This window comes from Lolium perenne, chromosome 5, assembly GCF_019359855.2.
Source record: "Lolium perenne isolate Kyuss_39 chromosome 5, Kyuss_2.0, whole genome shotgun sequence".
NCBI lineage: Eukaryota > Viridiplantae > Streptophyta > Magnoliopsida > Poales > Poaceae > Lolium > Lolium perenne.
In genome coordinates this window covers 161,713,541-161,727,265 of record NC_067248.2, presented here as the reverse complement: position 1 = coordinate 161,727,265, position 13,725 = coordinate 161,713,541, and the positions used below count along the sequence as shown (strand labels likewise).

At 41.4% G+C, this 13,725-nt stretch overlaps 2 protein-coding genes across 2 annotated transcripts; both read left to right on the top strand.

Moving 5' to 3' along the window:
• The first annotated feature begins 228 nt into the window (after positions 1-228).
• On the top strand, positions 229-6,476 carry LOC127300431 (phosphoglycolate phosphatase 2). Its single transcript, XM_051330536.2, has 11 exons — positions 229-387; positions 512-579; positions 1,585-1,677; positions 1,750-1,821; positions 2,687-2,758; positions 3,534-3,593; positions 3,690-3,742; positions 4,540-4,637; positions 4,721-4,820; positions 5,931-6,034; positions 6,132-6,476. The coding sequence occupies exons 1-11, from the start codon at positions 309-311 to the stop codon at positions 6,230-6,232; spliced, it is 900 nt and encodes a 299-aa protein (XP_051186496.1). The 5' UTR covers positions 229-308; the 3' UTR covers positions 6,233-6,476.
• A 2,412-nt stretch (positions 6,477-8,888) lies between these two features.
• Positions 8,889-12,695, top strand: LOC127300430 (uncharacterized). The gene is made up of 2 exons (XM_051330534.2): positions 8,889-10,337; positions 12,201-12,695. Exon 1 carries the CDS (start codon positions 9,003-9,005, stop codon positions 10,317-10,319), a length of 1,317 nt encoding a protein of 438 aa, XP_051186494.1. The 5' UTR covers positions 8,889-9,002; the 3' UTR covers positions 10,320-10,337; positions 12,201-12,695.
• The last annotated feature ends 1,030 nt before the right edge of the window (positions 12,696-13,725 follow it).

Sequence of the window (13,725 nt, the reverse complement as noted above, 5' to 3'; positions counted from 1 at the left end):
TAATCTTGTCTATTCTCATTAATTAGATGCTACATCATCATTTTATGGGCCTAAGATGCATGATACTATCTAAGATACTAGCGCTATGGCCAGCCTTATCAAAATTGTCCATTTCGGGAGGAATTGAATTTCTGATTTCTAGAGAAAGGCATGTGGAACACACTGTGTAGGGAGAACCTCGAGGTGCCGAATAATATATTTTATTTTACTTATATTAAAGGGTGGTTGTTGTAAGTGGAACATAAGGCAGACGAATATTGGCGACCATCGGCCGGAGGACGAAGCATCAGCAGCGGAGAAAAAAGGGAATGGCTCAAGTGCTCCTCACCGCCGACACCGCGCGGTCCCTAGTCGATTCCGTCGACGCCTTCCTCTTCGACTGCGATGGTCTCTTGTTCATCACCCCTCCTCTGTTTTTCGATGATTTTTATCTGCAGTTTTCCTGAATATTTCCGTCTCCGCCCCTGTTCTGCTCTCACTAGCGAATCCATGTTCCTCTGTTATTTCTCAGGGGTGATTTGGAAGGGGGACGAGCTCATCGAAGGGGTCCCCGAGACGCTGGAGTTGCTGCGGAAAATGGTATGCCGCATCGACTGTTCTGGGGGCAAGAGCATCTGTCATAGTTTATCCCAATACAAAACAGCTGAGGATTTAGCACGCCAAATCAATCTTGTGCTGAGAACAAATGTTTCGTTTACGCTAAGTTGCTAATGCCAGATATGTTTTTGGTCATGAAGTCTAGCTGGAATTTTGGATGCATCGCAAGAACCAGCCGTGCTTACCGAATTCTTATTAAAATAATTTAGTTACCTAGATTGGAAGTCTTAATTCTTAAGATTAGAAAGTAGTTTCATTACTCTCTTCATAGCACATACATGTGTGTGTGAGAGAGATCAGTCTGCTTCAGATACAACTAATTTCCATTCCATCTCTGCTTAGATTCTTCATAAGATGGTAGACATAGTTATTCTGTACGTTTGTGCTCTGCACTTTTTTGCTCTGGTCCTTGCAGAAGTATACAAGTATATTGTATAATAATAGTAATTAATATATATGAAGTAGAAATAGAAGAGTAGTAGAAGAAAGATAGACAAAGAAGGGGAAGGATGTTTGGCTGTCTAGAAAGATAGAAATTTCATCTTTTTTTCTACCCATTTAACACCTTTTCTCCACTCGTACCTATTATATTTTTCCTGAACTTCACACAAGGAAATTCACACTTATCACTAATCTGACAATGCTGAGAATTTTGCTGTACAGCCGATGATCAAGCTTCCCTGTATGCATCAGATATTAGTAACCTTCTAGATTCTAAACTAATAAGATAAATTACCCACACCTGATTATTGACAGTGTGTTGCTTTAACATCTGGCTTCTCTCTATTTTCTTCCAGTATGCTAGTTGAGGAACAGCGTTACACCCATCTTTAACCAAACCAAGACATAATCTTCATGGCTATTATTTAATGCATTCACACAGTTCATCACGTGTAATACACTACTGCTGTATCTAGATTAATTTTTAAATACACCACTATATAAACATTAAGTAATTATGCTATTGTTTGTGTTCACTTGGTGCAGGGCAAGAAATTAGTTTTTGTAACAAACAATTCTAGGAAGTCAAGAAGGCAATATTCAAAGAAATTCAAGTCGCTTGGCCTTGATGTTACTGAGGTGGTTTTAATACAACTATATTCCCGTGATCAGAGTTTCTTGTACTGTATTGATCTGTTATCTTCTCTGTAGGAAGAGATTTTTACATCATCATTTGCAGCAGCCATGTTCTTGAAATTAAATAATTTCTCTCCAGAAAAGAAGGTATCATGAAAAATTTCTCAACTAAACTTACCTCTGTTTAGTTAATTTTCTCTTCGTCATTTCTGCATTATATAATTGATTTAGTATATTCTGTGTGATTGGTACTCCTATGTCCCACAACAGATGTTTTGGGCATAGATGTAACCTCGAACTTGCAACTTGAACTGTTAGCTTTTGCATGAATATGGTAGAGAAATATGTGAAATGATCGGGACTAATCTAATGATGGTGTTTCCATCTTACCAATCTAAATATAATTTATTTGTTAGTGGGATTGGCACTGTATGCTAGGCCTGGGACTGGGAGATACACGAAATTGAGCACTTACTTAAGCTGATAGCTCTTCCTTTGTACAGCAAGAATATTGTGCATATTTTACCTATGGTTCTATGAAAAATATCAGTTTACATCTGACGTTTACTATCCTCCATGTAAATAAAAGATTGAGGTTGCCTTTACCCTTTACAGGCAGTCTATAGCTCTTGACTACATCTGGTTTAATTGATAATGTATCCCGATCTTATACAATTAAGAGTTGATATCCATTTTGTGAGTTTTCCATAACAATTTTGACAAGAACGTCATTTATCACAGCACAAAATTAAAGAAGCTTCACCAAATTCATTGTTTGGTCCAACCCTATCCAGTATAGTTAACTGACTTCCGCTTGGACTTATAGTTCATCGCACTATTTCCTTGTGTTTTTGATATATTCTTTTATCTGATACCTGTCTTCACGTATGCAGGAATTTTACTTAAGCTGCTACTTATTCTGTGTTCTTTGCTGCAAAGTGTCTATTCGCGAATTCTATACCTTGCTTTCCACGAATAAATTACTGATCACTGCTGAAAATTCATCTTGAAGGTTTATGTTGTTGGTGAGGATGGCATTTTGGACGAGCTCAAGCTAGCTGGTTTTGAATGTTTTGGTGGTCCGGTATGTATGATGTGCTTAGTCTTCCCCCAGTTACATGCTCCCTGGCCATCTATTTTCCATTTACATCCATTGGCAAGTTTGTGGGTGGTGGTCCCCTAGTTTCACTATGATCTTCTGTTTTTCTTGATAAACCTAAGGAATGCTAGTTATTCAAAGTTTAATGCAACTTCTCAATGTTGTTTGTATCTTGAGCTTCTTTACTGAATTAAGGACGCTTTAACGTAAGTTCCAATATTTTTAATGTTTTCACGTGTGACTGTTTCCTACACATTGATGCATAGTAATTCTCTATTTTTTATGGCATAAATATATTGTGACAAAAGAGAGTAGAAATATAATTCCGTGTTGCATGTGATATTTGCTAACTGATTGGCCACTTTAAGGGACGCCCCTTACTGCAGTTTGCATATCAAAATCAACAGTTATTTTGGATGAGCCACCTAGTTTCTGTGAAATAAAGTAGAACAAAGCTGTCACAGATCATGTACTCCCTCTGTTCCATATTAGTTGTCACTGATTTAGTACAGCAACAACTAATATGGAACGGAGGAAGTAGTTTATAACAGCCACAGTTGGACAACATTCCAAGCAATGGAAAGAGTAGTGTTCCAAATCATTCAACCAATCAAAACAACGGTGCCGTGGTATTTTTAATTCCTCATATCCATCACAAATCATAATGGGTGCATGCTGAATGCTTCAAAGCAGGATTTTCTCTTCCAGAGATATATTACCTCTGTTTTACCTTCCATTCAACTAACGGTGTTTTCTGCAGGAGGATGGCAAGAAAAGCATAATGTTAGAAGCGAACTTCTACTTTGACCATGACAAAAGTGTAATGTCAAACCTGCTTATCGAATTTAATCTCTTGACCAACTTCAGTTCAAAATAAAACCATTGTGGTCCATGATAAATGAAATATCTCTTTCAGGTTGGAGCTGTCATTGTTGGACTTGATCAGTACTTCAACTATTACAAAATGCAGTGAGACCTCTTATCTTGTTAAATCTTATCTTTGTTGCTTTTTTAGTAGATCAATCTTGTTATGAGGGATAGCTGTAAATCTTGTTATTTTTCATGACACTTGCAAGGCCTCTAATTTTATAGTAGATTTTGCTTCTACACCTCTCTTCTGATAAAATGCAAAAGAAATGAACTATATTTAGTCCCATTAGGGCCACATTCTTTCTTTTTTGCAAAGCAGATCAATCATGTTATGAGGGACAGCTGCAAGTTTGTTAATTTTCATGCCAATTGCAAGGGCTCTAATCCTTATAAAGTTTTACCGTGGCACCTCACGTCTGGTAAAATGAAAAAGAATAAACTATATTCAACCCCATTAGGGTCATGATCTTTATCTTCCCCTTATATTTCCTTGTGTGTTGGATACACCAATGTTGTCCTATGCAACCAATAGTTCAGGTTTCCATCCTCCATTTATTTGGGATACTGCATGTATATATGAACCAGAGGCCTACCTTCACAAGTTCTGTAGTTTTTGGCGCCTTTTCTCCCTGGAGCTAGTAGTTTCTAATTCCTTTAATCCAGTTTTTTTTTTATTTGCTGCCTTTCACTTGCAGTTTGTCACTTCAAAAGTTTCAATTTTATTGTACCCTAACCAAACAATTCTAGATAAATGTTTTATCCACCTTGTTCTCACAGCTCCAGTTTGCCATTATTGTCGGCAAGAGGAAACCTAAAGATTAAATTTAAAATTTCTATTCTCCAAGTCGCAAAATCATGTCTTTCTGTAAATTTCAAACATAATGATGTTCTTGCAGGTACGCAAGCTTGTGTATTCGTGAGAATCCAGGCTGCCTTTTCATTGCGACCAATCGTGATCCTACTGGACATATGACGTCCGCCCAAGAATGGCCAGGTGCTGCTGTTCGGAAATGTTAATTATATACTTCTTGTGCTTCTTTCCGTACTGCTTCGTTTCCTGATTACATATGGTTACAGGAGCTGGAACTATGGTTGCTGCAGTAAGTTGCTCGGTGCAAAAAGAGCCCATTGTTGTTGGAAAACCTTCAAGCTTTTTGATGGACTTCCTGTTGAAAAGGTTTGCAAAGTGCACACATAATAAAAATAACATTTGTTTATCGCCAAAAAATGTATTATTAAATAGGGAAATTATGAAAGCATCTATGAGATTATTTTTATGTACATTGGCTGTAGACAAGTACTGCCTGCATTCTAAAATGTAATGCGCCTACACATCTCATGATTAAGTTTGACCAACAAGTAGACAAATAATTCCTGAAAAATAGACTAATAAAAAATGTGAGTTATGTGACACAAATTTGTATCATTGGATTTTTGTTCAAAAGTATTTTCCAGTGTTGTCACTCTTATAGTTGGTCAAACCTAAATCTTGGGACGTGTTGGTGACTTGCATTTTGGAATGGAGGGAGTAGGTAATCCTGACACATTTAGATAAATAAATCCATGTAAGCTAATGAGTTGACACAAGAAATCGCCCAAACATCTCTCGATCGAGAATTTCACCCATACTGTTCAGAGCTCATGCAATCCGTCGACTGATAAATATACATGAATGGAGAGGTTTACATGAGCTCATATGTAACCTTAGTGTACTTAAAAACATTTAAAAGTGTTTGGTATGTTGAAACAATATGAGTTCCAAAACATTTATAGAATTTTAATTCACAACAACCGAAGTTTACATATGAGTTCATGTCACCCTTTGTATTATCCCAAACTCCTTTTCAATGGATTGCATGAGCTCCAAAGTGCCTCAAAGACATCTGGACAGTTACATGGATTTATTTCTCCTGAGGAGGAGGGAGGTTTAGGTCATCAGCTCACCGCATCTCTTCATTCTTGTCAGTTCATAGCAGTGCATGAGCTTTCTGAATTTTTTCCTTGATACAATGAGCTTCGTAATTTTCTGAAGTATTCATCTTCTTGATTTATTAAGTGTTTCAACCTCATTACATTTGGACAGCACAGTAATTAGAATAAAACAAAAAAGAAAATAGTATTATTTTATATCTGTCCAATCGTTCCCCCATGCATATCCTCATCTTGCTGAACATTTCTGTGTGCGAGAGCAGTGATATGATGGCATAACAGTTACGCTCTTTTGTATCGATTTATCAATAGTTCTGTTTAGATTGTACCCTGAAGTCCTCGTTTTATACTGCTGCAGCTACAATTTGGAAACGTCGAGAATGTGCATGGTAGGGGATAGACTAGACACAGACATACTATTTGGCCAGAATACTGGATGCAAGACACTCCTTGTTATGTCCGGTAAGAAACAGCTGCTCCTTTTCTCATGTTCTGGACAGTCTCTTCCCTGTGTTCAGTCAAACGATCAAATTAACCTGGATTTATGTCACAATTGCAGGGGTGACTACCTTACCTGAACTCCAGAGTGCTTCAAATACCATCCATCCAGATATTTACACAAACTCCGTGCATGATCTCGTTCAGTTACTGGAGCCATAATCTTCAAGACTTTGGTAGTTGACATTGCAGATGCAGCTCTAGTCCTCAATACCAACCACATTGCCAGCAACAATCTCAAGGACCCTTTGAATAACGCCTAACAAAAATTTTCACAAACATTCTATGTGATCCTGTCGGGTTATTTCGACAACAATCTATTCTTTGGGTAGCTGTTTGGTAGCAACCCTGTCCTGTAACCGTGTACCACATCAAGTCAATTTAAGGCATTCCATTTACAAGTCAATTTCACAACAACATATTTTTTATATTATGTCATTGCTAAAGCTTTTAATCCCTGTAATACAGGGCAACTTCTGAATTTTTGAAGTTGTACATGCCATTGGACAATATTTGCAAGTCTTCGACTGACATTGTTATCTGTTCACATGCTTAATTAAATTTGGCTTATAATGTTCAGAGTGCCACATGATTAAGTTGTTGGCAACTAAGTGCAGTTTTAGCCCATCTTATGATAAGCAATTTAATCTGCAGCTCTTAAGTTACTACAAAATGAAGTAACTCTTGATGACTACCATATTTTCTCGGCGGATTTGGAACGGATCGTATAATGACCAATTCCGGATTTGCTAACCAATTCAACATATTTTGTGGGTTTTCAGTCAATTTCTTTTGTCCCGTTGAATCTAAGATGTATATCCTAGATATCACCACCATGTTGTAGATGATCGCACCATCTCGCTCATGTGCCACATTTGCCCACGCTGGACATAGCAATACTAGACTCTCTTTTCTTTCCTACCCATAGTTACTTTTGACGTCTCACCATCAGTTGGCATTGTCTCCTCTGCGACATATTTGACACCAGTGGCAACTAAAAACCATAATTGAAGGGAAATAGAGAGCAATTGCTGCAAGAAACTTGTAACGAAGGACACACACATTCAACTATGGGAGATTCAGTCGAATCGTGAACATTGTCACTTACACATCGCATAGCGTTCTCAGAGTGTCTAAGGGCCAATATGAAGCAAAAAAAGGTTAGCAAAATTTACATCCCTTTTGAAATTTGAGAAGGGTACACCCAAGTCTACAAAACCATAATAACCAAATAAACCAAATAACACATATATCTAAGATGCTTTGTGAAAATTAGTGAACTTAAGATGAATAATGTACTACATTCCTCTTCTCAATCCAAAATATATCCCATGCATTTACATCCGAACATCATAGTCATCGACATGCTGCCCGGCATGATAAATTTGCTCTCATCCCACCCCTCGATCGCTAAACCACCACGATCCTTCTCTTGAATACCGTTGTCCTAGGTGTTCTAGACATCTAATGACATTCTTGATGTTCAAAAAGGATAGTGGCACATATGAGGGAATTTGGCGGAATCTTTGTTTCTTTCCGGAGATGTTTGGCTATATTAGAAGGGAAGTAGCTATGGGCTCACAAATCTCTAATCCATGAGAACTTCGGTTGAAAGTCAAGGAAAAAATCTTGATTATACATCTTACATACTATTTTCATAATGTTATATGGTCCAATAAGAAATATAATTTGGAGCCATACAAAAATCGAGTTTACGAGAATGGTCTATAAAAGTAGGCATTTGACTTTGAGAATGAAGTAAATTGTTTTTGAAAACGCTTATAATATGTTGGCATATATATTGGTTGACTATGTCCTGCACTTTGCTTTCCTCCCGAGTGCCCTACATTTTTATTTCTTTCTCACATGCCGCCTTTTCTCACCTAATGCAGTGTGCCTTGCGGAACGCCATCCAGCCGCCGCCACACATCCATATCTCGAGCGTTGTAGAGGAGTTTTTATCATGTAAGCATAGACGCTCTCGTGGAACTCCAGTCTCCAATCCTTTGCTCTCCTTAGCTCATAGAAGATGGTAGGGTTGAAGGGATTGTTTTGGGGTCGTCGGTGAGCACAAGGCTCTGGCAAGACCTGTTTGTCATCAGCTAGCTCGAGATTAGTGATGCTGGAGGTTAGAAATTTTTGATGTTTTCTCGATGTTGCAAAGGTTGCTGAGACATGTTGTATGTGGGTATTAGTTTTGTTGAGTACTCCATACGTTCTGATTTAGTCTACATTCTAGAAAAAAATGAGATAATGTAGTGTTGCATTTATCAGTACTACTTAGATATGTAAACAACCAATTTGAGCTACATTAAAAATAACAACGTCCAATAAAGAGAGCAAAACCACTTTGTTTTTCCGTGCTGTTGTTGACTAAAAGTTAGAATGTAGATTATTTCAGAAGAAATTCTGAGGGTAGAATGTAGACTGTTTCAGAATAGAGGGAGTACAAATTCTCCAATGCCACCTTTTTCTGTTGTTGCAAATGGTGAAACTTTTTAAAATGCCGTTGCAACAAAATGAGGATCTGGTTGTACACCTTTTTTTTTTGGTTTGCGACAAGGGTGTGCTCGAGATATTGCAACCCTTTTCAAAAGTTTTAGAGACCACGAGAAAAAATGTTGCATCTGAGAAAAAAGAGATGCTGAGCTTAATTCATAATTAAGTCATTCAAAATGTTTTTGTTTTCTTTAAAAGAAGTACATTCTGAAATCATTTCGAGAAGAAAAACTACGGCTGGGCGGAATCACCCGTGGAGCTGGGAGGGGAACCATCACTCCCAGTCCAGTCGTACCACTGGTCGGTCCTCTTCCTTTCACATCGCAGCCAGATCGGGGCTGTCAGTACCTGCTCCCTCTCCCAAACCCTCCTCGTCTTCTTCACCCCGTCCTCCGCCTCTCCGCCACCACCACCGCCCGCCGCGCCGCCGCCAATGGCGCGGAAAGCTGGGAAGAAGAAAGGCGGAAGCAAACCCAAACCCAAAAACAGAACAAAAACCCCACCTTCCTCTACCTTGCCCACCTCGATTCCCCCGCCACAGCCACAGGAGCCGAAGGCGGCGCCGGAGGCGATCGACGTCCTCAACGGGGCCGTCCTCCGCAACGTCCTCCGCCGCCTCCCCCTCGTCGACCTCCTCCGCGCCGCCCTCGCCTGCCACCGCTGGCGCCGCGTCGCCGCCCGCTGCCTGCCCCGCGCGCCGCCCCTCCTCGGCTACTTCTTCCACCCCGTCCAACCCCCTCCCCACCCGCCCACCAAGAACACCGACCGAGCCCACCACGACGCCGTCTTCGCCCCCCTCGGCGCCTCCTCCCCGCTCCACTGCCTCAACTTCGCCCCGGACGCCTCCCGCTACAAGCTCTACGACTGCCACCAGGGCCTCCTCCTCCTCGAGCCCACCGCGCCAACCCCCAAGGGCGCCCTCCCTCGCCTCCTCGTCGCCGACCCGGCCACGCGCCGCCACGCGCTGCTCCCGCCGCCGCCGCGCCGCGCGGTGCCCGACGACCGCCGCTGGCGCCCCTCCAGGCACTACGTCGGCTCCGCGCTCCTCTCCCGCGCGCACCCGAGCAGGCTCCGCTTCGAGGCCGTCTGCTTCGCCGTCGAGGACGACGGGCGCCCGCGCGCCTGGGTCGCGTCCGTCGACGACGGCGGCCAGTGCCGCTGGCGCGCGCTCCCGCGGGACGCGGCCGTCCAGGTCGACTTCGACCCCAAGCTGCTCAAGGGCCGCTGCGTGCACGCCGCCGGCAGCCTCTACTGGCACATCTGCAACTCCGGCCGCGTGCTGGCGCTGGACGCTGCCACGCTGCGCTTCTCCTACCTGCTCGCGCCGGCCGTGCTGGGGGACCGTTTCGGCAAGTACCGCGTCGGGGAGACGCCTGACGACGGGCGGCTCTGCATCGCGACCGTGGAGAACCAGGTGATGCAGCTCTGGGTGCGCGGGGAGGAGACCAGGCCCAGCGACACCGACAATGGGTGGCATGTGGAGAAGGAGATGGATCTTCACAAGGTGTACGACGCGGTGCCGGGCCTGCCCAGGGACGCGAGGGCCAGGATGGCGAGCATCTGGATCACTGACATTGATGCCGGGCGCACAGGGAAGATATTCATCCAGATGTCGGGCTACGGCCGCTACTCCTTCGATCTCAAGACTCGCAAGCTGGAGCGCCTGCTGATGAAAGGTGGCATGGAGTACGGCGACCCCATCTACCCCTATTTGCTCGCATGGCCGCCTGCCTTCCTTGCTCAGGCGTAATGGCTTGACGACCTTTCGGTACATCTTCCTTCCCTCCTCATGCCATTTTCTTTTGCCAAATAAGCTTGCTAGGCTAATAGTAGACCCTTTCCTTCTAAAATGCCCTTGGCTATGGCAATTGAACAATCTCTTCTTAAATTATGGAAATGGCAAGTCTTTCTGCCTTGTTAAAAAAAATGATTTATGCTTTTGCACAACGCAGCAAGCAATGGGAAGTTACTATTCCAAAATATAAGTTTGGTGTAACAGTTCTTATCTTACCACACTGTCTTTCTCACTTGTTGGTTAGCAATAATTTATGCTGGTGGTAGAAGAGCTAATCACATGCTTTGATCATCCTATTCTGACCGCTTTCCGAATCTTGCCTGTTACAGCGTCGTATTTAGCGATTCTTGTTTACATTAATTTGGAAGCACTCTATGCATGAGATTTGGTATCCCTTTTATTATGATCCCTTCAAGTGACTTACAGAGCACATGTTTTGTTTAGCACGTGGGAAGTAACGTTTGCACCAATGGCAACATAATGCTCATGTGTTTACCTTCACAACTTCTTTTGGATTATATTGAGCTTTATCACTCATTCCACTTGTTCTTGTTTTATGCTTCTTCTCATAGATAACTTTTAGTTTACCTTCAGAATTCCATGGGTGATTGCCAAACTTAATTGAAGGTAAATTTGATGCATAAATTTTGAGGATTCATGTTATCTGCTCTGTTTTATCAAATTGCAAATGGACATCTTAACTTGTGCTTCTGGATACTATATCTCAGAAAAAATGCTCCAATGCGGCTCTTGCATGCTTGCCACTTCTATATTTGCTATCATAGTTTTGACCTCTAAGTAAAAGCATATTTGTGGACATGAGATTCATATGAAGGAAATCTGCAGAATGGGTATCTGTGTGCATTTCTCTTGTTGCTCATGAGGGGAGATCGCTCTTGTTGCTGAATGGTCTAAGACAAGGACTGTGGGCATTGCTTTTGTCGTTTTTTCTTATTTTTTAGCCTTATGTTGTATGTGTGTGCGTCCGATGCTTTGTCCTGTTGCAGAGGCCGGGTTTATTTATTTGTATCAGCTTGATGCTTTAAGAAAATGCCCCTTTTAAGGTATATGGTGTAAAATTTATCTGAAGCATGCATTTTAATTTATTTGAAGAAAACAAATCTTTTCACTTATCTATGTCATGGGCCTTAACTACTAGATGGAGGCAAATATTACTACTATTAGTTATGCAATGTGACAAGAGAACATTGTTTGTTGTTAAAATAGATGGAAATAACCATATTAAATTTGCCTTCATGCTATTTTTTTTCTTTTCTTTCTTCGGTGGTGCGTTGGGTGAAGCTAATATTCACTCTTAAGTTCAGCTGTGCCACAATCAATTTGCCTTTTATTATCTTATCTTCACAGTTAACAAGGATAAAGCTGCATTTTGGGAGATTTTCTCTCAGTTTGGCTATTAGAGGGCCAAAGAAACCTCCAACGGATAGTAGTGGTGTTCATATGATATTTCTACGTTCTTTGTCATTTCATTGTTAAGTGCCTTGAATTTCATTGCATGCAATCGGTAGATATTGTCAGCTCCTGTGCTATTCAATTATTTTGTCTGAGGACTTGGGAATTTAGTGTTTAGCCCATTCGATGCAGTTTGTTTTTTCATAGTTCTCGCTATTCATCAGTCATCTGAATGTAGAATCTTTGTCTTCCGAGATTTCTTTTGTTGTTGAAAGAGTGATCTTCCGTGGCAGTTTAGAGTTCTAAACTCCATGAACATATATATGGTGTACAAAGTTTTTGGCCAATCCCTCCTCTCATTTGCTCACAAAATTGTAGAAATTTGAATCACTAGCTGATCATCCTTTCATTTCTATGATTCAGGGTGGTGAGTGGTGATTACTTAGATGAGCTATGAGCACATCTTCTGTTCGAAGTCAGCTCACATCCTTCCATTTCTGGTTGTCCATGGAGACTCCGACTACTTACTGTTGCCGCCAAGATATCTAAGCATCCCTCTGGATTAATATCTAGAATAAAATATCCTCTGGGTTATGTGTTGGAGGAAGAGATGGCATGCACGCATGACCTGATATCTTCCAGGAGATCAAGAATTAGCCTTCAGTTAGCTTTCTTAATTGGCATGTACAGTAATAAATTTCTTTGGTTTCAAACTCCTGTACTGTTTATGCTGATGGCTGCCAATGCAAACTCATGTTCGTGAGTTTATTCGGCTGTGTCGCTGCCAATCCTGTCATAGTATCAGTATGTTGTCCTGAAGACAGCGATAAGCATCAAATTCTTCTTATCTTCCATGGTTTTCTCGTTGTGAGTAACAATTATCGCTTTTTGAATATGACATTCTCTCGTGCTTGGTAATTTGTGTGTCCTGTCATAACCAACAGCGTTCATTTGTATGTGGAAGGGGTGGCATGGGCGTTAATCTGGACGCCCACAAAACTTGACAGCCGAAACGGACTGCTCTGAAGCCATCCAACTTCTGATCAAGGAGAGTACATCCAACACGTCCTCAATGTATGCCTCTAGAGTTCAGGTCATCGTGAGAAAACACATTCTTCCGTCCAGTGCACGTGGTTGCACCCATTGTTTCTTCCGGTATGATTCGTGCTGCAAGTAACATTATGTTTGGTTATGTTTTGAAAATCTAGAACATAATGGTTTGCGATGAAATACAATATTTTTTGTGCATGGGATGTCCCGTGCACACGGAAGAATCGCCACTCTCATGTCGTTGTGAGTTATTGAGGAGAGAGAAAATATTGGTCAAGGCTTATCATGAAGCAAATTGTGCTAACCACGAGGTGGCCAAATTTGGCAGAGTACATGGTAGAACTGTAACGTGCACTAGAGATTTTCCACCGGAGTTTGCTGCGGTGATAAATCACAGATTGTAATTCTACCTTGTTTTAATAAAATTCTCTTGTCCGAGCCAAGAAAAAAAAATTCTGTCCAAACTCAATAGAATTCCTTGTCTTGCTAATAGGCTAGAACTAGTGCTGCTTTACAGAAGATGTAAAATAGGGAAGGCAAAAGCAGTTTTAGGGCACATTTTTTTTAGGTTTCAGGACACACGATTTCAGATGATGTAAAATAGCACTTCACCTATTTTTCAGATGATGTAAAGTAGGGCATCTCTTTTTTGATGATGTAAAATAGAGCATCGACCAACACATTCAAACATTGAAACTTTGAAAGTTTGACACATTTGAAACATAGAAACTCATCCTACATAGTTTGACTCTTTCAAACTCATTGTAGTCCTAAACATAACCCTACTGCTGGTAGGAACTAAGCATGCGGGCCTCCCAGTGAACACCGTTGTAGAATGTATCGTCTTCCTCTTGTTTCACCGTTGAGGGGCCAGCTTTGCCTTCCTTCTTCTCCTCGG